The sequence below is a fragment of the Strongylocentrotus purpuratus genome, unplaced genomic scaffold (genome assembly GCF_000002235.5).
Source record: "Strongylocentrotus purpuratus isolate Spur 01 unplaced genomic scaffold, Spur_5.0 spur5_scaffold_10, whole genome shotgun sequence".
NCBI lineage: Eukaryota > Metazoa > Echinodermata > Echinoidea > Camarodonta > Strongylocentrotidae > Strongylocentrotus > Strongylocentrotus purpuratus.
This window is the reverse complement of record NW_022145595.1, coordinates 16721002-16747878: the sequence shown is the minus strand read 5'-3', so window position 1 is coordinate 16747878 and position 26877 is coordinate 16721002. Positions and strand designations below refer to the sequence as shown.

The window sequence follows — 26877 nt, the reverse complement described above, 5'->3', positions numbered from 1 at the left end:
AAAAAAAAACACAACAACAACAACAACAACAACAACAAAAAAAGGATTTTACTCATTACTGACTGTTTTGCAATGCATGAAATCACATACTTCTTTCTGGTTGATATTGAATTATTAATATGTAAATGTACAATTCATAACCTTATGTAATGTTTTCTGGTAATTTACTGTAGATATAAGACAATATTAGTCTCCTTTGGCTGAGTAGACTTAGAGTCGTATAGTTTTATAGCTGTTCAGGTGTACAAAATTATGGCACTTCGGCCCGCACGCTGTTGTGTTGACGGGTTATTCGATGGATGGATTTGAAATTATATTGTACGAATATTGGCCTGCTTGGCCCCCCCCCCCCCCCATACTCTTCGACTCTAGCTCACTCAGTCAAAGTCCCGGCTGGCCGACTGCAGCAGCAGCACCGTGTATATTATGTGTGTTGACTGAACGCAGTTTGCGACTGAACTGTCAGTCCAATGATTTTCTTGTGAAAACTTTCCTTTAGAAAATGATAATCAAAATTCAGTAAACATGGCCGTAATGATCACAAAATAAGCTTTGATTTCATACCTCCATTCACGAAAAATATATAAAAATCGCGGCAATAATGATGGAAACCGGTCTCTAAGTTTCGACGTCGACGGGAAGCCCCGTGTATCTCTCTAGGCTTGTGCAGCTACTAAAAAGCATATCCTATACCAAGATGCTTTACTCGGGTGTAAGCCCGACCCGTCGCATCGTAAATTTGCTACGCCTTATTAGGCGAGTTGATGGTCATCTGATGGACATCCTTTCATACGGATGTAATGTTGAATATGCATGAGATATCTCTGTCGTCACGCATATCATGCATTATGCATATCGCGTCTGTTTTCGCCCTGGACGTCGACACGCAGGAGGACCTCGGGCGGAGTATAGCCAATCGCACAGATTAGACTCTCTCGCGGACGATGGCACCGGCACCGGGCACCGGCACCGGGCACCGGTACCCCGAGGGGAGGGTTCAGGAGGAGATAGCTGTACCAACTTCGGTCGGCGATCTCATTAAAAAACAATAGAATACAAAGGCTCGCGGAGACGTCATACCCCCCGCGGAGTCTTATCGTATTACTTATAGTGATGATTGTAGGCAAGCAATGTGATTATATAAATTCAAAATATTTAGTTTTAAAAAATCTATTAATTTAGGTTCTTATGTTTTATATACGCAAACAAGAAAATATAATTTTACAAACATATTCGATGTTTATTTAAGGGAAATATTGCGGAGGGCAAATGTTGAAAAGTATCAGCTCTGGAGAAAAAAATGTTGATTACCTTTTTTTTTTATTAAGTATAATTAATTTTATGATATAAGTATAATTCATGTGTTTTTCTTTGTAATCGATATAATTGTGTTTCATATTAATAAATGATGGGAAGAAAAAAAAAGGAAAAAAAAGGAACAGTAACCAGGGTGACGGACAATATTTGAATTTATAGTTACACACGTAATATTTGATGGCGAGTCTACTTGGTCCAAAGGACCATAGGCCTATAGAATTATTAGTGTGTAGATGAATTGTGAATGGAAATTGTAAAGGCGTGTTCACTGATCACACAACATAACTCTCTTTTCAATTTAACTACGAGGAAACAAGGTTGCACTGGCAATAAAATACATGATAAAAAGTATTCCCTTTTCGTTATATTATTGGGTACTGATTTGCAGACACAACACTTGCAAAGTGTAGTCATGCAAGCAAATAAATGATTCAGAATGAGAATCACATGAATGAGGATCGTGGATATTGCACGGAGTTTAAATGGTCATGTATGAGATGGACATGAATAAATGCAGTGAATGAATAGAGCTTACGACAATGGTAGAAATGACGTCGAAAGTCCATGAAGATGATGACGGATGAAACGAAGAAAGGGGCTCACGCGATGATTGTGCGGAGGCTTGATGATGGAAACGCGACTTCATTAACGTGGCTGAAGAGCCGAGAAGAACGCGATGTCGATGCCGACGCTCGTGATGATGATGAATGTAGCGCTCGGGCGAGAAGAGAAGAGAAGAAATGTGGCGCTCGACGACGAGGCAGTGAGTCGCTCGATGTCAGAGGCCCAGGTTGAAATGTAGACATCAAAGCCGGTATAGTGGTGATCGTGAAGAGCAGTGAGTCGCTCGATGCTAGCTAGATCGATGAGCCGGACTTTGAAGTGAAATCATCAGAGTTGCAGTGAGATGGACTCATTGATGAAAGTTCAGGCGAGCTACAGTGAATCGAGCTCGTGTGTGAAGAAGAAGCTAGCAGCTCTCAGCGGAGAATCAGGAGCCATGTCGGGTCCTGATTTAAGCATTCCACTGCAAGACTGCCAGTCCTTTGAAGACGGCAGGATAAAGAGTTGATGTGCCATACAAGAGGTGATAGGCACGGAAGAGAATTCTCCAAATGATATGAAGGAGGTTAGAATTATAGAAGGATTTGCTCCTTGTGTATGCCTTGAGCAAATTGTGTTGGTAGAGGTGACATTCTCATATTGACGTGTTACTTCATCGAAGAACTATGAGAAGTGTAGTAGTGAAGAAAGTTAGAGAGAAGATGTTGTTTTCATCCTTCTTGGGAGGCAGGATAAAACAAAGAGAGTTCTATACCAAATTCTGGGAAGGGAGAATGAGTCACTGGTGATTACCAGGTACAGGGACATTGAAGCCATTATGCTGACACTTGTTGATAAATATATAGGGGCAGTGCCTGGCATACTGTCAGAGGGCAATGTCCTCCCAAATTGGGTTTGCAAAATAACAAATGACATTAAGAAATAAAAAAGGATGAAATGAGGAAAATACTACAGGCCCTAAACCTAACTCCCTAACACCCAGCAGGCCTAAGGGTATCACCGGATTCAACATGATGATAATAATGATAATAATAATAATAAAGAAGAACAATGATAAAATATAATTATGAAAATGACAAAAGTAGTAATGATGATAATAATAATTAATGATAATAATGGTAATGATAATAATAATAATAATAATGATGATAATAATAATTATAATGATAATATTAATGTTTTATTATAATTTTTAGTATATGTATCAATGTTAATGATGATATTGATACTTGATACTTGATGAGGTCATCCCTGAAGCAGCTTTTCCAAGCTATACTGGGATGGGATGTGTTGTGACAGCAGGTGAAGGTGCAGACAACAAAAGGGTGTAGATCTACAATTGCTTTGCCTTTATACAATACAGTGACGTGCAAGTAAAAAAAGAATTCATGCTGCTATATGGTTTACAGCATTCTGGAACCTACAGGAGGTTCCAACCCTCTGATGACAGGGAGGGCGGTCATCTGGAAAGCAGCAACTGTTGGGGCAGCAACTACCAGTTGATTCCAGATGCGAATGGTGCGGGGGTAAAATGAGTACTTGCAGGAGTCTATTGTTGCCACAGGAACAGAGAGCTTGAGTGTGTGGTCTCGTCTGCTGATGTATGTATGTATGGTTATGAGGTGAGGAAGACAAATGTTGACTAGCTGGTGTTTTAAAGAGCATGGTGCTTTGTGCTAGAAGACGACGTGTGTGCAGTTTATCCCATCCCAGCTGGAAAACAAGCCCTGTAGCTGACGTGGATCTTCGGTAGTCGCGGAAGACAAAACGAGCAGCTGTTTTCTGTACCCTTTCCAGACCTTCGGCAGCACCAGAAGTGTGGGGATTCCAGGCTTCAGCGCCATACTCTAGCTGCGGTCGAACCAGGGCTTTGTACGCTCTTGACTTCACATCCTTGGTGCATGGTGACAGGGTTCTGTTGGCCTTGTTCAGTAGGAGTTGGCAGTGTGTATTCCATCGAAGGTCCTTGGTTACAGTTACCCCGAGACAGGGACGGCCGAGCGACTTCCAAAGTTGGGGGGGGGCACCAACAAAAAAGGGCACTTTCTGGGAAAAAAGGGCACCTACAGTGGGAAATCTCAAAGCGAAATTATACAATTTTTTAGACATTGGTATATACCCCTACATTGTGATTACATTTTCAGGGATGATTTCAATATTTGTTTCTCTTCATACATCATACAAGATATCGCTTAAGCATCATACTTTACAGTTGGGTGTGATGTCTGAATATGCATTTACGAACGAGCGAAGCGAGCGAGAAAAATTTTAAAGATCTGTGAGGTCGCAGTGCGAAAAATTACATCTTATAAAGAGGAAAAAAGCCAATCGTGATGGGGTTATAAGCACATTCTCATAACGGAAGACTGAAAAGACCTTTGATAAATAACATAATTATATCATCTTTAAATGCGAGCGAGCGCAGCGAGTGAACTTTGGGGGAAATTGCTCTTAGTCGCTTTAAATAAGGGGCACGTTTAATGATTACATGAAAAGGGGACAATTATCGAAAGGGATATTAGACACTTATTAGAAAAGAAAAGGAGCACGTGTCAAAGTACAAAGGATAATTATAAGAGGTGAAAATGAGGCATTTTTTCACCTGAAAAGAGGCACTCACCAGTCGATAAAGAGGCGTTTATGAAAATGGGAAAAAGGCATTTGTTGACGGAAAAGGGGCACCCATCAGATTTTGATAGAGGCATTTATAAGAGATGAAAAGTGGATAGGTCCCTTATTAGAAAGGAAAAGGGCACTTATCATTATTAAAAGGGAATTATCAGAGTTGAAAAGGGGCACTGACCAGATATGAAAAGGGGCACTTATGAAAATGTAAAAGGGGCACTTATAATAAAAGAAAATGTGCATTTATTGAATGAAAAGGGGGCACCGTTCAGATTTTTAAAAGGGGCAGTTATGAGAAGGGGAAGGAGCTCTTTCTTTTTAATGGGGGCACTTATCATAAGGAAAAGGGGCACTTATTAGAAAATAAGAGGGGCACATGTTAAAATGAAAGGTGTGCTCATCCGAGTTTAAAAAGGGGGTAGTATTAAAAGGAGAAGGGGCACTTCTTACAAAGGAAAAAAGGGGAAGTTGTCAAAGTAAAAGGAGCACCTCTCAGTTTTGAATAGGGCAATTATCAGAGGTGAAGGGGGCACTTATTAAAAGTGAAAAGGGGCACTTCTCGTACCTGAAAAGAGGCACTTACTAGAGAATAAAAAGGGCACTTATTCAAGATAATTTCAAGATTTATGAGAATGGAACATGGACACTTATTGCAAAGGAAAATGGGAACATGTTGAAGGAAAAGGGGCACGTGTCAAAAATAAAAAGGGTACTCGTCAGAGGTGAAAAGGGGGAAGGGGCACTTTTACTAAGTAATAGGGGCACTTGTCAAAGTAAAAGGGGCACTTCTTACAAAATAAAAGGGGCTTTTTTCCTATGTAAAAAGGGGCACTTTTGGGGTATCTGAAAAAGTAGGGGGGCACTGTGCCCCCCTGCCCCCCGGGAGGGCCGCCTCTGCCCCGAGATACTTGTACTTGTCTGTCCTGGGTATTATCTCGTTGGAAATCCGGTAGCATATTGCTCCGATTGTCTCATTTTCGCTCGTGTGAACATTGCCAGCACAAACCACTGACCTCTACCTCCTGGGCGGATCATCGCCCATTCCCATTCACTATACGTTACGTACTAAAAGGCTGTATTGTCTGACCGTTCATGAATATTCATGTTTTTGCTAAACTCGGCAAAATGTTTGCTTTCACTAAATGGAAAAATTACGGTGGGGGTGGATAAAATGGACATAATGAACCGAGCAGAAGTGATCTTTTTAACCTGGTATATCCTCTTCATAATTATATTTGGAGTGTAGAAATTGTGCTACGGTATTACTCAACATGTATACTTCTACTGTCAAGTTTTATTTTTTTGATAATGATATATTTATTTTTGCCAAGTGTGTGCTAAGAACAGGGGCCAGACTCGACTAGCACATGTGCTATTATTTGGCTCCTTTTCATCACCTTCTATATTCTATGAGAAAAGACATATGTCTAGCATATCAATACTTTGTTAGGTTTTTCTTTAATATGATCTATAATATTCATTTATGAACATGTACCATTCACGATGTATTCAAATGTTTAATCACTGATGTTATTGATGATGAATAAATAAAATCAAATCAAATCAAATCAAATCAAATCAAATGATAATTCATGCTTCTTATCCTTCGTGTGCTTGACCTATAATCTTAAAATCGCTTGACAAACTGAGTCCAAAGTTCAACTTGTTTCACATGTGTACTATAGGCAATGACGAGCTTGCAACCTATTTTGATCAAATTACGGTGGGTGAACTTTCAAATTTCAAAAGTCAATGGGACATGAGGGTTCCAATGAAAGAGCTAGTGATAACGTAAGTCGGGGTGGATGTGCTTTTCGTTTAAACAAAAATGACTTTTTAACGATTTTTTTTTGGACAATTCCATAGGCTAACATGTATGGCTGCTGACTCTGACGATAGGGGGCTTGTTAAATGAGACTAAACGGAGCTATATGTAATGCTGTATTGGTGTTCTTTCCTCGTGATGGTAAGGGAGGCGCACTTTTTGACATTGACATGGGTGTCGATCCGTAACTGATACCTATTCATCAGGGGGGATGATCTATTCATTCATCCCCCCCCCCCTGATGAATAGGTATTACGTAAGTATCGACACCCATGGACATTGATAATAATAACCAGGTACATTAATGATTTTTTTTTTTTAAAGTATAAAGGGTTTATATTGATACGCTTACAACATGAATGATGAGCAATTTAAAGTATAGAGACAAAGGGGGTCTATTATGTTATGGCAGGTCCACGATTTTTCGAGGGGGGGGGGCAACTGTTAACAACAATTGGAAGCAAAAATGTTCTTTTATTTTTCAGCCCCTATCCCCACCCCCTCCCGAACCGAATTAACTGTGAGCAAAGATATTTAAACGTGACTTACTGCCTCATCAATATTCAGCTCCCTAACCTTTGGCAGGAAGGTTAAAACATGTGCGAGGCTGCTCAGTGATATCACATGGCGAGTCTCAAAAACACGGATCGATGTGAGGTACTTCAGATTAAAACTGATGTTGGCAGGGATGGGGAGAACTAGGCGACTGAGAATGGACGAAGAGTTCACCTGATCCCATAGCCTTCCAAACACGTCAGGCGTAAGTGGGCATTCTGAAAAATTAGCATATCTCTGAAGGGAGATTCCAAGCACATGGATAATGACACTTAAAAAATCCTCAGTTTTCTGAACTGTGTATTGCATTATATATAGTGATGGCTAAACTTCATCCTCATACCAAAATGTTTTCATGTCAATCAATCATACTTCAATACAGAATCAAATTACAGGTACATGGGAAAAACATGTATTGGACGGTCTTGAATATTGAATAATTGTACAGAATGAAATGACAGAATGGCAACATAAGATGACGCACGAGGAGGCTTACTTCGGTCTCGACCTTCCACATGAAATAATATCAATACTATGTACTTATAATATTCTGGGTTTATATAAACATGTACAACTATGATGTCTTTAAGTGCTTTACAGAAATGTCATTACCCCGGTCATCGGATTCAGGCTTGCCCGTGCACAATAGTATGCACATCCCACACTCCCTAAGGAAGCATTCCAACCCGGCACCATTTTACAGATGCTCACAATACTGCGCAAACTACAATGACTTTCGGACCCTGCTATTTGAACTATATCAATGGTGAATGAATCTATGAATGGTACATTTATTATGCAAATTGTACAACACCAAGTCTTACATTGCAAGATATGATGAGTTCCTTGAGGTTCGGAAGGTACATCATGATCTGCACATAGTCATCCGCAGGTGGCTGTAGAGCAGCGGTGAAGCTGTTGACAGAGTACAGGGGCTCCATCTGAGGTGAGATGGTCGGTGGAACATCCAGAAGCATCGTCAAATGTGTTAGGTGGATACAAGTATGCATGCTGTTCCATAGTCTCACAAATAAATCTGGAGAACTGATCTTTGCAGAAATGACAATGGTTGTGATCTACAACGCATAACCATAGCAATAGTGAAAAGGGTATTGATAAGTTTCCTTGAGCATGTTGAGTAAAATGGAATCCAGACTAAATTTTTCCAATGGTTGGAAACATCTTGTAAATAATTTATATGTACTGCTGAAACCAGTCAGTTGCCGAACCCCAAAATTAAATGTGTAGAAATACAGTGTCATTTCTTCAACAAAAAGGCAGTTGTTATCTAAAGTTAAAGTTTCATTGTGTCTTCTAAATAGAACACTGCCCCCCCCCCCCACATAAAATCTTCTTACAGATATCAAATACGACATTATTCGTAGAAATAAAATGTCCTTTTTTTCTTGTTTATAAAATGTATAACAGTTTTTACGAGAGCGTCCAAATATCGATACTACCATGCACACACTAGTCATAGGTTACGGAATAGTTTTCTTCGACATCATAATGAGGCTTTTATTAGAGCAAGGCATTTATTTCGTTCAAGCAAGAGAAGTGGACAACGCCGGCCATGCTAGACTATGACAAACTTTTGATTCGCACCCATTCTTTTCTTTCCCTTCACTCTTCCCCTTTCCCCCCATCTCTCTCCCTTTATCTCCCCAACTCCTCATTTATGTCCCTCTCCTCCCATCCCCCATCGACTTGTGTCTCTCTCCTTCCCTCCATCCCCTCTCCATTATATTACCTTCTCCTTAACAGATCTTGGTAGTTTCTCAAATCCAACCACGGTTGATGCTGTAACTTTGTGGAGTTCGAGTCCATGTTTAAAATAACATGTCACATATGTTTCAGAATCCTCTGCACAAGTTCCTCCCTCGCTAATGAAATCTAAGATGATTTGCTGATATTGATAGAGCGTTGTGTCAAAGAAACTTGAGCAGTAACCTGCCATGAGAGATGCCAAAATATTTCGGCACGCCAAGACCGATGTCCCTGATGCAAACAGGAAGATCTCTTTTAGATCAAAGACTACTTCTGAAAAGCCAATGGTGCTGATTTTTCCTTCATCGAGGCCACTTGCAAGATATCTCCCTGCTGAATATTCCTGCGCTAACTTGTGGAAAAATTCAATGTGGATGATGACGTCACTATTCGTCTTCATGTTCTTTGTTAACAGACCAAGTGAGAAGCTGATGTCCACGTTATCATCATGAACTTCACTAAAATCGTCCTCACTAAACACCAATGGATTCAGATCACTCCTGTTGCTTAATTTCGTATAGGCAACTCGCCCGACTGAAACAAGTGTATCGCTGAGCAGGTCTTGCTTGATCTCTATATCTCGCTCATCCTTAGCATTCAGGTGTGTCCTCAAGAACTCCATGATATCATCAAACAATTTCGTTCGGGTGTAGTGTCCATTCATATAGCCATGATTCCACAAAGTACACACCATAGTGCAAAATAGGGGCGTGGCAATCATTTCGTTGGTAACGATGTCTTCTTCCAAATATTTCTTCAGTTCTGTTCCTTTTTTTTTATTGGAAAGAAAGAATTTATCGATGAAATCTATGGCATGCTGTTGAGAATATCCTTCTATAACCATCCTGGAGTAGTAGAATTTTCTCGAAAAGAAGTCTTTCATCCTAACGGGGCGAGACGTTACCAAGACCCGACATCGCCTACATCTCTCCTGACACAATATATCAATGACGTCACCTACGTTTTTCCTGCACTTTTCTAGCCCTCCACTAAATTCATCATAACCGTCGAAGAGCATGACAATATCCTTCTCATGAGAATCGATATAATCTTCAAGCTGTTTTTGATACTTCTTGTATTTCTTCCCCAGCAACGTAATAATGGCTTCTGTTATTTCTGTCTTGGCATTTATGTTTCTCATCTTGAAGACAAAGAGCAACTTCACATTCTTTAAAGGGGAGTCTTCTTTTTTATTAGCCCAATCATAAGCCATTTTCGCTACAGCTGTAGTTTTTCCCCGGCCAGCCTCCCCAAACAACACAATTCTTTCTGGCAACGATCCACCAACTTTAGTCTGGAATATATCGTTGACTGATCCGTTTAAAGTAGACTTCTGTAAGGATTCGTCCGGAATATTATTCTTGTCTTGTTTGTAGAGGCTGACGGTCGTGTAGAGATTTTCTAGGTCCACGTCATTTAATGGATCCAACGGCTTGATGCGAACGTTAAAGAGGTGTTTCTCATAGTGTTTCCGTAATGTGTCTTGACACTCTTCAAGGCTGAAGGTTTCTGCTATTAATTCTGGAATAAATACACACAAAATATTGATAAATATTTCATTTTGAATTGCAACGTCATCGCTGTTCTAAGAATATTTAATAATGTGTGTGTACGCGTAACAGTCATATTGTTTTAATGGTCATAGAAATGTATCAAGTTGTTTTAGACATAAGAATTGTTTTCTTTTCAACAGTTTTTACCAGTTAGTATGTCTCTATACCCCTCTTAACCAAATAACTTCTTCCGAATGGTTGACATAAAGGAAGGGAACCACAGGAATTAAAGATAAACTTTAGTATTGGTAATGCGATTGCATTGTGAAAGAAAAGGTGTGGTAAGGATCAGAAACAGTTGATCATGTAGCATTTAAGTATTGGTGTGCACTGCAAGGTTCTGGAGTCATCAAAATCATAATAAATTTGACCGAGTCTTGGTAAAGTAACAAGCACTGGATATGGACAACACACATGGTGTCGGGGTTAGTACTACCTTGATTTCCTTGTCTTTCTTGCTCATTACTCAGCCAGTATACATTTTCTTCCAAAATTGTTTGGCACATGTCATTTATTTGTAATCTTGATCATTCAATGTAAGTTTCGTTTGCTTCTGTGAGAATTAATTTTTTTTTTTTTTTACCAGAACTGGAGTTTATCTTTAAGCATTATTTTGGGTATCTTATAATACCCCGATGGTACCCCTTTAACACCCAGGTGGAGAAGAGCGAAGATAACTCTTTCTCAAGGACGTATTTCCTTTACCGGGCCTCTAACCCATGTACCTTGCTTAAAGGTAATACAAAGTTTTGGGATGGTGTCACGAATTTAGTTCAAATGAACATATTGGAAGCATATGCGATCCTACAATATTCAGTGGTCGTTGTCGCGGTTGAAATCGAGTCTAAAGTTATGAAATTGTTAATAATAAACTCGTTATGTTGTATAGCTCCCTCTCAAGGTCAAGATATTAAATAAGCTATAAAACAATATTTCTTGACTAAAATCGACCGATTAGATATTCCCGTTTGGAAATTATATATCACAACTACATATTCTGAGATTTTCATGGTCGCAGCTACCATTGTACGGCCATAGGCGCTATTTGAAATTAATCAAAATTTACCGGGAGCACCGGTAAATTTGTATTTTCTATTTTTTCGAAAGCAGAAGTGTTTTAGGGGTTAAATTTTCTAGTGCTTATAATACATCCACAGGGGCATCCAAATATATCAAAATTGTTAAGAATCACTATCCACCCAATATTCAAAATTTCCCAAAACGTTGTATTACCTTTAATCAAAGCAAGAGGAATTGTAGTGTTATAGCTTACCAGTGGGTGGATTATTCCAATTGCAAGCCACCACAATAGCCAAGAAAGCTACAATCAAGCTCAAGCTCAGACCTGCAATAAAATAAGTAAAACGTTAAATAAATCAATCGTATAGAAATTATAATCAGTAACAGAAAAAAGCAAGCAAAATCTAAAATTCCTAATTTGTTGTCACATTCGTTATTCGGTGTTGTGGAGAGGAAACAGTCTTATGTGCGTGTGGGTGTGTGTGTGTGTGTGCTTGTGCTTGTGCGTGTGTGTGTGTGATGGTGGTGGGGTATTAATAAAAACTAGGAATAAGTTTTGCTGATATCTCAACTTGGGAGGAATTACATTGCACATAATGTTTCTTTATTTTCATTTTTTTTTAATTTGCATTTATTCATTTCTCTACTTATCTTTTTATTTATTTATTTATCTATTTTCAATGATAAATATTTAACACATGAAACCAAATTAAGCTTGAAGAAATTATAGAAATCATATCTCAGGAGAAAATTTCACCTGCTACAGCATTTAAGGGGCGAATTTCAGTCCCAGTCTGCCCCTGTCCCTCTGCATGTCCAGGCTCTTGTCTACGTCCAGACTGTTTCAGGGCGTTTTGAGTTTCGATAGCTGTGTATCAAGAATAATGAACATGATGTATCTAATATTATAGGCCTAATTGATCATTTAATGATGAATGGCAAATAGATTGCATACCAATTGGATCAATATGGCTACAATTCATGAGAGGAAAATAAAAAATAAAGTTTATATTCATAAAACATCGAAACATAAATTTGATATGCAAAACAATTACCAACATCATTTTTATCATCATCGTCGTAATAATCATCATCGCCACCGTCATAGTCATCATTGAAATTTCACCTTCACTGTTACATAGAACAAGTATTACAATTTTTAATCAAGTTGGTTAAAATGTTAATCAACCACGGATAACCATATGAATCACACAACTGTTGGCTAAACTTTAACCAACGGCCTGTTGATTAAAATTTAACCTGTGGTTGATTAACAATTTTAATCAATTATTGGTTTTAAAAATTTGTTCAATGTTGGTTAAAATGGTGTTGATTAAACTTTAACCATTTGTTGATTAATACTTTAATCTGTTTTTAAAGGTAAAGACCAGTATTGGAAACGCCCCAATTTCAAAAAATGAAATGGAAGCTCTCATTACCAATCATGTGAAAGAATATGTTTTGACTAATACATGATGATAAAAAATTTGCCGGGAAACCGCCTACTAATTCATATATTTGGTAAATTTGTTTCTCTCATGGTCGTGCGAGAGATATAGGGTAGTCCCATACACATCTTTCTGTGTATAGTGCCTGTAACTTTACGAAGAATGGGCCAAATTTCTTATCATTTTGATGATTCCAGAACCTTGCAGATGCTAGATGCTAGATGATCAACCTTTTCTGATCGATTCCACAACGTTTCTTTCACAATGCAATCGCATGACCATTACTGGTCTTTACCTTTAACCAACGCAAGATTAAAAGTAAATTTTAATCAACACTACATTTTTAACCATGGTTGAGTGTTTTTTAATCAACAATTTTTTAACCCGCAGATTTTTAATACTTGTTTTAACAGTGTTCATTGTAATAATGTATTGATATCAATAAAAAGAAAAACGACAACAATGATATTATTTTAATGTGAGGAGAGTTTAATGATTAATGCATACTGTGTATAATTCAAGCATTATATCAATTACCATGAACAAATTTATCCCCTTGTCAATTATCTCACTACCGAACTGTCACCGAAATGTGTATTATGTTGGTGGCAGAGAAAGAGGTGACTAACAGTTTTCGCCATTACTGGATGACCTAAATTCTGAGAGAGATAGTTTCAGACGCACCTTCTTTAAGAAAGTCGACAAGGAGCATCTTCTGTTTGACTTTGAATATATCGATGAGAACTTGAGCAGCTTTCGCCCTCCGACCATGAGTGGCGACAAACTTGTGTAGAAGATACTCGTATTTCCCATGCGGATGCTGTTTCTGAATTGCCAGCTCATCCGCTGCGCTAGCAGCGGCGGAATCGAAGCCCAGGTCGACGGCAAAATGGCTGACTGGATAAAGTGTTATATTAATTTGCTCGGAAAGGGCGATCACAAGGTCATCACTCAGAACTACTTCCTCCATACTAGCTGAACGAAAACAAATGATTAGGAAAGCTGATAGTAGGAAATGTCACAGGAGGAGCACACGTATTGGTCCGTACAAATAAAATGCTATGAGTGAGAGACACAAGTATAGTAATATATTTTTAGAGCTCATCATTGAAGTGTGTATAAAGAGAATAAAGTATGCACAAGAATGGCATCTAGATAGTAGATCTACATTATACAGGCAATACAGCACAAATTCCCAGTGATTGGGGGCATAGCCAAATTTCCTAAACTCATTGAACCATGAATACACAAATTCGTTTACCAAAAATATGTTCAATGACTGTCATACTGTGCCCCCCTGGTCAAAGTCCAAAACTTAATGGCCCGAATTCACAAAAGAGGTTTGTCGACGAACCTCCTTTTGTTTCGCCAAACCTCCTTTTGTTTTTTACAAACCAGGTTTGTAAAAAACGCGTAAAAACGCGTCATATGACGTACGAAAACCAAGGTTTGTCGACAAACCCCCTTTGTGAATTCGGGCCAATTTGTTTTCTGTCTGAGATATCTTTTAAAGACATACATGACTGTATGCCCCTATTCTGTCATAGAATCCTGGATATGCCACTGTACATATACATGTAAATAATTCTCAGACGAAGAGGAAATAAATGCATGTTGTGTATGACCTCCGTGCATCATAACAAATGCTTTTGAAGTGACTTACTGTACTGCAATGTACATGTCATTCATTACGATCACAAACATAAATAGTTGACTCCAGGCATATTTAGCTCACGCGATAAATAATGGTTATTTGATAGAGGTAAATCACAGGGCTGATAAGGTCACGTGGCAGCATACAACATCATGCTGAAGATGTTGTGGAATACCTTTTTTTTTCATTGTAGCCTTATACTTGATTTACACAAATGTTCATTTATTCATCAATTCTCTAATCTCTTCACTGCTCAGTAATATGATTTGAAAAGGCTTTGCTTTTTGTTAGTCCCTTCTTCTCTATCAATTTTATCTATTGTACATGAAATATAAGCTCGCATTATTTTAATTGTGACTTTTTAAAATGATTTAAAAAGCAAACTTACGGGTATAAGAAAAATTACACATACATGTACTTTGATATCTAATTGATCAGAAATATGACGTCTTATCTTCTGTTCCTTATTCAGATAAAAGTTATTTGGATTCCTCTCTTGCCCCATGGTATATGTAGAGATGTCGTGGTCGAGTGGTTTTAAGCACTCGACTTGAATTACAAAGGTCATGGGTTTGATCCCCGACACGGCACTAATGTCTTTTGGCAAGACATTAATCTACACTTGCCACTCCATACCCATGATGGAAATTGGGACCTGGTAGGATGACGAAAGCATTTGTGTAAGTAATTGCCGTATATCCTCATGGTGACCATATGGTAGGAATACTCCCCTGTAGATGGTGTACATTGTGCCTGAATGGATCCGATGACCAGGGTAATAATATCTGCCAAGTCCAAATACTCTCTCTCTCTCTCTCTCCCTCTCTCTCTAAGTGCCATATCGTTTGACTTTGACTTTTGCGATCATGCTGTTCCACAACCCTCGGCTCCTAGCCTTCTGTATTAGTACCACTCCCAGTTCTTTCACTCCTCTCTCTTCCAACAATTTCTGCAGACTGTTCATCCAAAGTATCCCCCTTCTTCCCCTACTCCTTCTTCCCACAATTTTCCCTGTCAAAGCAAGATTCTCTAAATGTGACCCATGAACTTCAACTGCCTAATCAACATCTCACGTATCACTTTCCTTCGCATTCCAGCTCGTGTAAGAACTTCCTCATTACCAACTTTGTCAGTCCAAGGGATTTTCATCATTCTTCTTAAAAACAACATTTTGCAACTTTCCAAACGCTTTTTAGTATCAGAGGCTAAAGTCCATGTTTCACTTCCATACATAAGTAATGGGTAGATGTAACAATACAATACTCTTATTCTGGTCCTCTCACTCATTGTTCGATTTGTCAGAATTTTGCCTAGCTTTGAAAATGCAGATTTAGCGAGAGCTATTCTTCTCTTGAAATTAATTGTATTGAATAGAAGGTTTACATGTACATGCAAAAAATATCATGTCTATTAACAATGGAACTACAATTCATGAGCAAAGTAGTGTAAGTTTAAAAGCTTTGATTTGTTAGTTTTTGCTTATGTTATGTGTGTTTTCTTGTTAACTTAAACGAACAGATTTCACATCTGGGTACAGAAATCAATGTCTGACCAGATCCCTGACCAGATTTTTTAGAGCTGTACAGAACGACTTCTCCCAAATCTTCCTTACTTTCGTAACAGTTACTCAGATAAATTATAAGCTTCTGAGCATAATGGACGTCTTTCCAGTTTGCAAATGATGATCCTTGGAATAAGATTTTCAAAAATGTAACTTCAGAATCAGTTAAGAGCTTCAGATATGAATGCTTTTTTATTTTCATTGCGGTGGTCTCAATATTCAAGTTATTTTTATTTGAAATAAATAAGAGAAAATCTGCCCGTGGTTCCTTTACCATAGCTCTATTGTGTGCAATTTCACCTTAGAGCAAAAGCACACAATAGAGAATTTTAAAGGGGCCAGAAGGGGATTTCCTCCATCTCATGTAGTCTTTCGTTAAGACCCAGAGTTCCCAACGGTTTCCGTAAAATCATCGAAAGTAATTTTGTTTTGTTCGTTCTCGTTTTATCTCTCTACCCCCTCTCAAGTGTCAATTTTCAAGTTTATTTGTTTCACATTTCACAACAACAAAAAATTCACATAATTGACAAGATAAGAACATAATGTAAAATATACTTGAAGTGTCACATAATTCTTTGAAAAGACGTCGAAATTAATTGTATTGAATAGAAGGTAATACGGGGTGAAATGTGAAGAACCTATTAAAAAGCTCAGCTTGTAGATTATAGGTTCCCGTAAATAAAACTAACATTTGATTGAAGTGGTTGTAATGGTGAAGGACGTAACAATAATAATAGGTGGGCAAGAAGGCCTTGACATAAGATGATATATTACAGCGTGAAACAAGCAAAAATAGCATTAATAGCAAATACAGCAAACTAATTAAATTGTTACCAAAGAAATGACACGATAATCACTTTAAAATATTGAGGTCATTAAACGAGGTCACTCGAGCGAGGCAGTAGACACGAACAATCATGATACAGTAATGCATACAATAATTATGTAGGCCGTAGCCCAGACACAATCCAGTTTCCAACATGCATATTCAAACCCATGCACGTCTGCTCCCAGAGAGCCCCAAGGCACGCAAACGCATTCACCTGCGCCACACCCCACGCCTCCCCCGCAGCATCACCCGCGTGAACCAGTTTACAGCAGCAGCCGTTGCCAGGCCGGACAAGCCACATGGCTTGTCCGACCTAGCAACGACCGATTCACGCAGACGACCCCAGCAAGAAAAACAAGGACCTGGCACATCCGGGCAAGCACGTTCACATGCCCGAGGGCCCTCCAGGAACAGGCGCGCATGCATCGGAACATAATTATCGGAGAAGGCCGGAATGTACAATGTAGAATATCATAAGTACTTTAATTACAATGTGGGTCATATGAATTCAAAAAGGACTGTTTATACTTATAGTGTGGTACGGTATGTCACTGAAACAGCTCCCGTAGGATTTTTGTACCAAAGTTGATTTTTTTTTTGCATTTGCATTTTTGGATTCATTGGGGTCCAAGCTATCAGAAATAAAAAATTGATGGGGTTCAAATTTTCCCGAAGACACCAAATTTCCCTATTGCGCGTTATATAAGCAATTTTGGCGCCCAATATGGACCCTCAGGAAATGAAGGAGGGATCTGACAATTTGAACCCAATCATTTTTGGCCAATTGGGACCCTTTTGAAGCAAAAACAGCAACAACAAAAAAAAATCAACTTTGGCACAAAAATCCTACGGGATTACATACCAAACCGCACTATTACGCTTGAATCAATTTAACGACGGGGATTCCATTATCTCCTTCCTCAGCGCGTTCCAAAATGTTGGTCCTAAATTGTTTTGAGTGCAAATACAGTGCGGACGCGAAAAAGGTGAACGTCGCCGTGTTCACGAAGTGACAGTAGTGAGGAAAATCGTAACGCAAAGTGAATGCAATTTTTTTCACTACCGTCACTTCGTGAAAACAGCGAATTTTGTCTGGTGGGATATCATATGAGTGGACGGCATTGTCTTTTTTATGAACATGTGAGTACAGACATCGGGGAAATCACCTTTGTTTAGCTGGTACATGAAGATGCCAAGGCAGTAATAGTATAAATCAGATATTTTCAGTATGTTATCGGTACAAAAAATCCATCAGTATGCGAGCGAAAATCAGCAAAGTTAATTGTTCGTATTGATCTTTTTTGAATAATGACAATTTTAACTAACTTACTTTCTGCGTCTCTCTCTCTCTCTCTCTCTCTCCTTCTTGCCCCCTCCTTATTGTAAACTAGTAACAATCGAGCATATATTACCTCACTTAAGACACTCCAATATCAAAGAAAGTAAGTGATTGTAAACTGTATGCAACATGCATGGCTCGACGAGTTCCGGGTAGTGACTGCCTATACGCCTGTTCTTTTTAATAATCCCTGCACTTGTTTCAAGCTGCCGAAGATGGCGTTATCAACGAACTCATTCGCCCACCAGCCTTATATTATGACCCAGCCTAAGAACTCGAGATAGCGCCCTCGCGCTGCGTGGACGTGTTTTTCACAGGCTCTCTCAATCCGGTCAACTTTTCGGGAAAAATTTCATATCTTCACTGGAAAATTATACTTTTCTTCTGGAAGTTGGTTTCATTGCATATATGTTCAGGATATTGGATCCATAAGCGTGGTGAATTGGATTATACAGAATAAGGTAGGCAAACAAAATCTGGGCTTTCTATACGCACCCTCTAACACACACGCACGGCGGGATTTGATTTTCCCGCCTCCCCCTAACACCCAATCATGTCGACTTCCGCTCCGGAGGTCGACAGTTTCAACCTGGACGAGGAGTTTCGGACAGTCACGTATGGCAAGAAACGCCAAAATAAACGAAAACGTGAAGGAAGTCTGACTGTAGAATCTATCTCCCTCAGAACGGACTCCTCGACCAGTTCAGATTCAGACACCTCACGAAATACTGACTACAAAACCCCCTCCTCTAACCGCACCACTTCCATCCATACTAGCACCCAACTTTTGAAAACCCTGATAGTCCCAATAGATAAGACCAAATCCTTAAAGAACGTAACCCCTAAAGCAATAGCTACATCAATCAAAGAATGTGTGGGCCAATCACCCATGATTGAGTTTATCAAACACACGTACTCCGGAATTCTTGTTCAGTGCAAGACCCCAAAACAACATCGAAACCTTAACCAAATCCAATCAATCGTTAACATTCCAGTTAAAGTACAAGAGAAGATCGTGGGTGTAAAAGGAGTCATTTCAGGGATCCCGGTAGACATGACAGAGAAAGAGATAGAACAAGAGCTGAAATGCCAAAAAGTAATAGCAGTTAAAAGAATCATGAAGAAAAGAAAAGAAAACAAAGGAAATGAAAACGAAACAAATCTGCAGCCAGAGTACTTTCCGACTAGAAGTGTCATTTTGACTTTTAACTCAGAACTTCCAGAAAAGGTTTCTATGTTTTTTCAGACATTCAGAGTCTCGTTATATATCCCACTCGTTCCCAGGTGTTACAGATGCCAAATGTTTGGTCATGGCATTGCTCATTGTAGATCGAAGTTGAGATGCGTCCGCTGTGGAGATCCCCACACTTTCGAACAATGCCAAAGAAAAGAAAATCCAAAATGTGTAAATTGTGGAGAAGCCCACTCCGCTGCCTATAATGGCTGCAAAGAAGCTAAAAAGGCAAAACAGGTCCAGCAATTCAAATGCGAAAACAAACTAACTTACGCACAAGCCTCGAAGGCATGGAACGAAAAACAACGTCATGATCAAAATTCCAACCCTATCCCAGAACCCATTCAAAAGAGCGCTCAACAACAGAGTGCACATCAACCCCAAACAAACAAAGAGTCTCCCCCCACTTACGAACCCCCTACCAAAGTTTCAAGTGCTCCACATTATGAACAACCATCCAAAGTTCCCTCTTCCTTATACTCCCAAGATCAAAATCAATCAAACAGAAATACAAAACTCGCGGGGAACGCAAATTTAACAAATACTTATGTCAGAAATGGAAACGCCTCAACATCAGAACGAAATGAACAAATATTGCACTCTATTGTACAATTGATAATGATTTTTGAAAAAGATAAAAGAGAAGTTGATATTATTGAGCTGGTTAAAGTAGCAGCGGAAAGACTACTTTACAAAAGATTGCATCACGAGCAGTATGATGGGTGCAGTTAGTTATTTAACAACAATAGCTGTGCTTTCCATTCTCCAATGGAACGCACAAGGCATGTCCGCACATGGACATGAGCTCTTAAAATTTGTAGACTGTAATAATAGAACAAATAAAATAATTCATTTAATCTGTATCCAAGAGACTTGGTTCAATGACACTAGGAACTTAACCCTTCCAGGCTATACTTGTATCCCCAAAAACAGAAAATCCCAATATCGAGGTGGATGTGCTTTTTATGTTCATGACTCTATCCAATACAATCACTCCTCTAGAGATGAGACAGATTTAGAATTACAATCCATAGAATTATACGTAGCTGATTCTATTTATCGAGTTGTGAATTTTTATAACCCATGCAAACAACTAAACCAAATTATCATGCAAGAACTTCAAAAAAGCATCCAAGAATACGATAAATATATCATCGTAGGAGACTTTAACTCACACAATACTTTATGGGGGAGTGAAAAAACGGACCCCAATGGCAAGATCATTGAAAACTTCATAAACGAAAAAAATATGGTTTTATTAAATGATGGGTCCGGAACAAGAATGGATCCGAAGAACGCAAAAGTATCAGTTTTAGATCTATCTATTACGTCCTCCCTCTTATCTGGCAAATGCGAGTGGCGCGCTTTACAAAACAAATTTGGAAGCGATCATTACCCAATCTCTATTCATATCATACTAGATAAAAAGCACAACGATAATAAACAAGACGAAATGGAAGATATCAGATGGTCCTTTCGGAACATGAACTGGACACTTTTCTCGGTAGAGTGTGAAAAAATGTTTCATCGGGAAAACGAAAAAAATGTAAGTGAAGACCCAACAGAGTTATATCTACACTTTATCAGTACGATCACCGAGGTTATTCAGAAAACCTATCCAAAAAAAGGTAAACGACAACGAAAACCCATCCCTTGGTGGAATAAGGAGTGCTCAGATAAAATAAAAGAGAGAAATAGAGCTAAAAAGAAACTAAATAGAACAATATCGATTGAGAATTTAAACGACTTTTTGAAGAAGAAGGCAGAGACGCAGAAATTCCTTCGTCAATGTGAACAACTATACTGGAACAACTTCTGCCAGAAACTTAATCGATTTGTCCCGGAATCTAACATCTGGAAATGCATTAAAAGATTGAATGGCATACAAACCAAAACAAAAAGAATTCCAGTACTGAAAGACAAAGAAAGGATTATGCAGTCGGACCAAGACAAGGCGGAGTTACTTGGAGGTTTCTTTCATACAATTTTTACTACAGAAGCGCCAAAATCAACAGAAAAAACCCGAAGTTGGCAGCCGCATCAGGAAATAATGGATAATACACTAAAGGAAAGTAAAGTACATACTCTGAATGGGGCATTCGGACTAGCAGAATTCAATAGAGCCATCGAAAAGAAAAAAAATTCTGCTCCTGGAAAAGACAGAATACCGTATTCAGTTTACCAAAACTTGCCCCTTGTGGCGAGAGAGTACGTACTACATTTCATTAATTTAATCTGGGAATCCAACCAAATCCCACCCCAACTTAAACACGCGATAATGGTCCCAGTCCTAAAACAGAACGGAAATGCAAGTGAGGCATCATCATATCGACCCATAGCGTTATCGCCATGTCTCATAAAAATCATGGAAACGATGATTAAAACAAGACTTGATTGGTTTTTAGAGAAGCATGAGATATTACCTACTTTTATGAGTGGGTTCAGAAGAGGCCGTAGTATAACAGACAATATAGTAAATCTTGAAAACGATGTCCAGAAGAGTATAAATAATAAAGAGCATACTTTAGCCGTTTTCTTAGACATAAATAAGGCATATGATACAGTATGGATAGAAGGCCTAATTCACAAACTAGGAAATATAGGTATTCAAGGAAACATGCTTAGTTTTCTTCACAACTTTTTAAAAGACCGCACTTATCAGGTACGCGTTGGTAGACAACTATCGCACGAGTTCAAGATGGAGAGAGGTCTCCCGCAAGGTAGCATACTGAGTCCCACACTCTTTAACATAATGCTCAACGATATCCCAACAGACCCTTCGATAAAAATATCCTTGTATGCCGATGATTGCGCGATATGGATCTCACGCAGCAATATTCCTTTCATTACCAAAAAAATACAAAATTATATTGATGAACTACATAGCTGGTTTACGTCCTGGGGTCTCCAACTGTCCCTAAAAAAGACTGTTCCCCTACTTTTCACCAAAAGTACCAAAAACCATGAGATAAACCTCACTTTAAACAAAATACCACTAAAATGTGAAAATACACACCGATTCCTAGGTATATTATTTGACAAAAAACTTACCTGGACCCAACATATAGAGTATATATCCACCAGATGCAAGAGAAAGTTAAATATTTTAAGATGTTTAACTGGTACGTCATGGGGCAGTTCATCTAAGTCCTTAATAATGGTTTATAGAGCTTATATTCGCCCCCTTTTGGACTTCGGGTGTGAAGCCTACGACAGTGCATCGGAAAACGTAAAGAAGGTGTTAGATTCGATTCAATACCAATCCTTAAGGATATGTGCAGGTGCCCTACCGGTAACTTCACTAGCGTCTCTCCAAGTAGAAATGGGAGAAGCCCCATTAGATCTTAGGAGACAACAACTAGCCCTAAAATATAAGCACAGCATAGAACAGCAACCTAAGCATCCAGTTTTTCCAAGTTTACAACCTTGTTGGCAGTATCAGTATATGAAAGGAAAACAGTGCAACAAACCGTTTGGTTATCGAACAGAAAACTCTAACAAACACCTTTCTGTAGAAAAATTAAAACCCCTAAACTTCCCCCCATGGTTACTAACGGAGCCTGTTATATCAATTGAATTGGCTAGTCAGATAAACAAATCTGATAATCCACTACTTTTGCAACAGAGAAGTTTAGAAATAATAAACACAAAATGGTTCAACCAACTTCACATATTCACAGATGGGTCCAAACTTCCTAAAGAAGGACGTTGTTCTGCAGCTTTCTATGTTCCTTACTTCGCGTGTAAACAATCAAAGAGATTGTCTGACGGAACATCCTCATATAGAGCTGAGCTGGCGGGGATAATGCTGGCCCTCAATTGGTTACACCAGTTAGATACTTTATATGTAGGATCAGTTATATTCAGCGACTCATTAAGTGCCTTAGTAGCAATAAAGAACAAAAAAGAAGAGAATTTTATTTCAGAAATACTTGTAAGCTTATCCCACCTTAAATTAAAAAATATAAATGTTAGTTTTGAATGGATTCCCTCCCACTGTGGAATAACGGGAAATGAATGTGCGGATTTTCATGCTAAGGCAGCCCTCAGCAAACACATTGAAATAACAAACAGCCTTAATATCTCAGAAGTGAACAGCATTTTAGAGAGGCATTTTACCGAGCTGTGGCAATTAAGATGGCAGGTTTCTCCAAATACACATTACAAAACAATCCAAAAATCGGTTGCACAAACCTTCAATTGCAAACTAGAGCGAGCAAAAGAAAAGATAATACGTCGTTTACGACTTGGACACATTGGACTTAACGCGGATCTAGGCCGAATGGGAATACATCCAACTGGACACTGTAACTCGTGTCGAGAAGTAGAAACCACTGAACACTTTATAGCAAAGTGCCCGAAATATTTAATTGAAAGATCCATGCTACTCGATGAAACAGATTGTATAAATCCCGACGATATTTTAAGGCTCTTAAATTCATCAGAAGCTAACATTCAAAACGCTTTATACCGTTTCGTTCTAAGAACGAAACGTTTCAACTAACCCAAAATAATCGAGCATTTTTTTTTTTTTTTTTTTTTTTTTTTGCACCACCACTCACAAAAGCCCACATTTTGTTTGTTTCCCCTAAAAAGTTTAATTATCCAATGCAACATGTATTATAAACACCACTCTATCACAAAATTGTTTTTCTTTTGATCGAAGATTCATTAAAGTCTGCGAGGTCGCTCAAAGCCAATTTCCCCGGAAAAGTACCCTCTTGATTTTATAATTGTTGATCAATTCCTTTCTTCTTTCGAGTTTCCAGATTATTTATGTATCCCAAAGGGAGCCCCCTGTCTACACCCGAGAGACAGGACGGTGTCTGGACGGTGTCTTAGAACGGACAGGACTACGCGGTAACCTACAGGATACAAAAATCTACATTTTGTCGTATTTTTATTTTATTTTTTATTTTTTTCTTCATCTATTTTCTCTTTCATTTCATTTTAAGGGGGAAAAAAAAAGAATAAGAAAAAAAGAGAGAAGCCTATATTTAAATTATATTTTTGATACTCTTATTTAAAAAAAAAAAGAGAAAGAAAGAAATTAATATTAAAAAGAAAGGCGTTGGTGATAATAGTCAGGTTTTGACTGATTGCCATTACAACAAAAAACAACAACAACAAGAACCTAAAAACATTTTTTTCGCCGGGCGTCCTAATTTGAAGATCTCGCCATCTTCGGCTGGCAGCAAGAGAGTAGGAGGAGGCGCTGTGTGGTAGTTAGGTCAAAATTAAATCGGCAAGATTCTGGAATAATACGCGTGCGGCGATCACGTACTACGTCAATCCAATCCGAAAAAAGAGCTGAAAGGGGTGTTTACAGACGTGTATCAATCCCCCCCCCCCCCTCCCCACTCCGGGAACGGAGGGACCGTATTCATGTTCCCAAAATGTCCGGTAAAGGATACCGGAGTGTTGGCTCATTCAGTAGAGCGTCCGCCTCACAACCGGGAGGTCGTGGGTTCGAACCCCCGGCTGCGTCATACCAAAAGATGTTAAAAGTTGTTGCTACCTTGTTTGGCGTTCAACAATAAGGGATAGAGCAACGTCGATCTGGCGCTGCTCAAAGGCTGCCGGGCTCACTATCAATTGGGCAAAAAGAATTTCCGTTTCGGTTTAATAAAATTTGGAGTGGACTATTAGGCTATTATTATTATTATTATTATTATTATTATATTTTCGAGCAGCAAAGTCCGGCTCGTAATACACAAAAAATCGACCCGTATTTAGGGGCGTCGCTAGACCTTTTTCAGTTGGGGGTGGAAGGCACTGATTACCGACAAAACTAGCCACCAATTAACAACAAATATATTAATGCCAATGTCCCAATATCTACAAATTTAACCCTCTAAACTCGGGGCCAGGATCGAGCTAAATTATTTTTCAGTCCCCCCCCCCCCCCCTCACCTCCCGCGCAAAGCGCGGAAGTTTTGAAGTTGTTTTTGATTATTAGAGAAAGAAGACGATTCGATGAACCGTTCTCGACTGAATTCAGTTTCCCCCTCAGGCCGCGCGAAGCTCGGAAGCTTTGACTAGAGAAAGAAGATTCATTGATCAATCAGAGAAAGAAGACGATTTGTTGTACCGTTCTCGACTTTTGATCGTTGTCTGAACTCAGTTCCCCCCCCCTCTTCTGCGCGAAGCTCGAAAGCTTGACGTTTCATTAAAATATTACTTTTAATCCTTGTCTGCAATCATTTTCGCCCATCCCGCGCAAAGCGCGAAAGCTTTCACCTTTCATTAAATTATTAGAGAAAGAAGACGATTCGTTGTACCGTGTCCTTGTCTGAATTCAGTCCCCCTCCCCCCCCCCCCCCTCCCGCGCAAAGCGCGGAAGCTTTGACGTTTCATTCAATTATTAGAAAAAGAAGACGATTCGTTGTACTGTTTTTTTTACTCTTAATCCTTGTCTGAATTCAGTTTCCCCCTTCGCGCGAAAGCTTTGAATTTAATTAAATTATTAGAGAAAGAAGACGATTTATTGTACTGTTTTCGACTCTTAATCCTTGTCTTAATTCAGTTTCCCCCTCCCGCGCGAAGCGCGGAAGCTATCTCTATCTTACTCCCACCCCTCTTCTCTCAGGCCCTTACCCCCATCTCTCTCTCCTCTCTTTCATCCCCCGTTTCTTTTGTTTCCTTGAATTCTTTCTTTTCCTTTCTTTCCTCTCCTTCCTTTTTTTTTCTCTTTCTTTCTTCTCTTCTCTTTCTTTTCTTTTCCTTTTCTTTTTTCTTTTCTTTTCCTTTTCTTTTTTCTTTTCTTTCCCTTTCCCTCTCATTTCCCCCTCCACTTTTTCTCATTTTTCCCGACAGCAGCGCAATTTTACCGACAATATCCTGACAGATGGGGGCATCGCACCCCTACTAAAATGAGTTTAATGCTCAGAACCTGATTTGAATGAACGGCATTTTGACATAAAAAAATGGCAAGTTTTATAAATACAGAATTGCGTAATGAAAAGACCAAACTGGCAACGAGACGCATTTTGATCCTTGCAAATGCATAAAATGGTATGTTTGGCATTTAAGATTGCTCCCCCAAAAAATGAAAAATGAAGAAAACAAAAATGAAAACAAAATAATAATGAAAACAAAAAATACGAGCGGCCCGAAAATGACGAGCGGGCGGTAGAGGACAACCAAATGATTTTTTTTTTTTTTTTTTTGAGGGGGGGGGGGCCTAAAGTTTCTTCAGTAAAATTTGGTGGTCAAGCGTATCAAAGGCCTTAGATAAGTCCGTTACATGTTCCTTATTGGCCATAGCATTGGTAATTTTATGAATTAATGATTGGGAGGGAGGGATAGAGAAAGAGATCGAGAAGGAGGGTGGAGAGACAACTAGAGACATGAGCGAAGAGAGAGATAAAGAGAGATATCGAAGTGGAGAAAGATCAAGAGATATAACGTGATTGAGAGGGAGGGATAGAGAAAGAAAGGGATGGAGAGGGGGGTAAAGAAATAGATGAGAATGAGAGACAACTAGAGACATGAGAGTGAAGAAAGATATATAGTGATTGAGAGGGAGGGAGAGAGAAGAGAGAAATAGATGAGAGAGGGAAACAAGTAGAGACATGAGAGTGAAG

The 26877-nt window shown here is 39.0% G+C and overlaps 1 protein-coding gene across 1 annotated transcript; it reads right to left on the bottom strand.

Moving 5' to 3' along the window:
* Window positions 1-8627: 8627 nt before the first annotated feature.
* On the bottom strand, window positions 8628-18219 carry LOC105444727 (NLR family CARD domain-containing protein 4-like). The gene is made up of 5 exons (XM_030980151.1): window positions 18131-18219; window positions 13359-13645; window positions 11984-12094; window positions 11480-11551; window positions 8628-10174 (listed from the first exon to the last, which is right to left on the bottom strand). Exons 2-5 carry the CDS (start codon window positions 13642-13644, stop codon window positions 8628-8630), a joined length of 2016 nt encoding a protein of 671 aa, XP_030836011.1. The 5' UTR covers window position 13645; window positions 18131-18219.
* Between the last annotated feature and the right edge of the window lie 8658 nt (window positions 18220-26877).

What these genes read in the sequence shown, in the direction of transcription:
- LOC105444727 (XM_030980151.1), bottom strand. Translation starts at nt 13,644, where the DNA reads ATGGAGGAAGTAGTTCTGAGTGATGACCTTGTGATCGCCCTTTCCGAG. An exon ending in TGTCGACTTTCTTAAAGAAG is followed by an intron (nt 12,095 to 13,358) that starts GTGCGTCTGAAA and finishes CTTGATACACAG; the next exon opens with CTATCGAAACTCAAAACGCC. An exon ending in CCCCTTAAATGCTGTAGCAG is followed by an intron (nt 11,552 to 11,983) that starts GTGAAATTTTCT and finishes ATTTTATTGCAG; the next exon opens with GTCTGAGCTTGAGCTTGATT.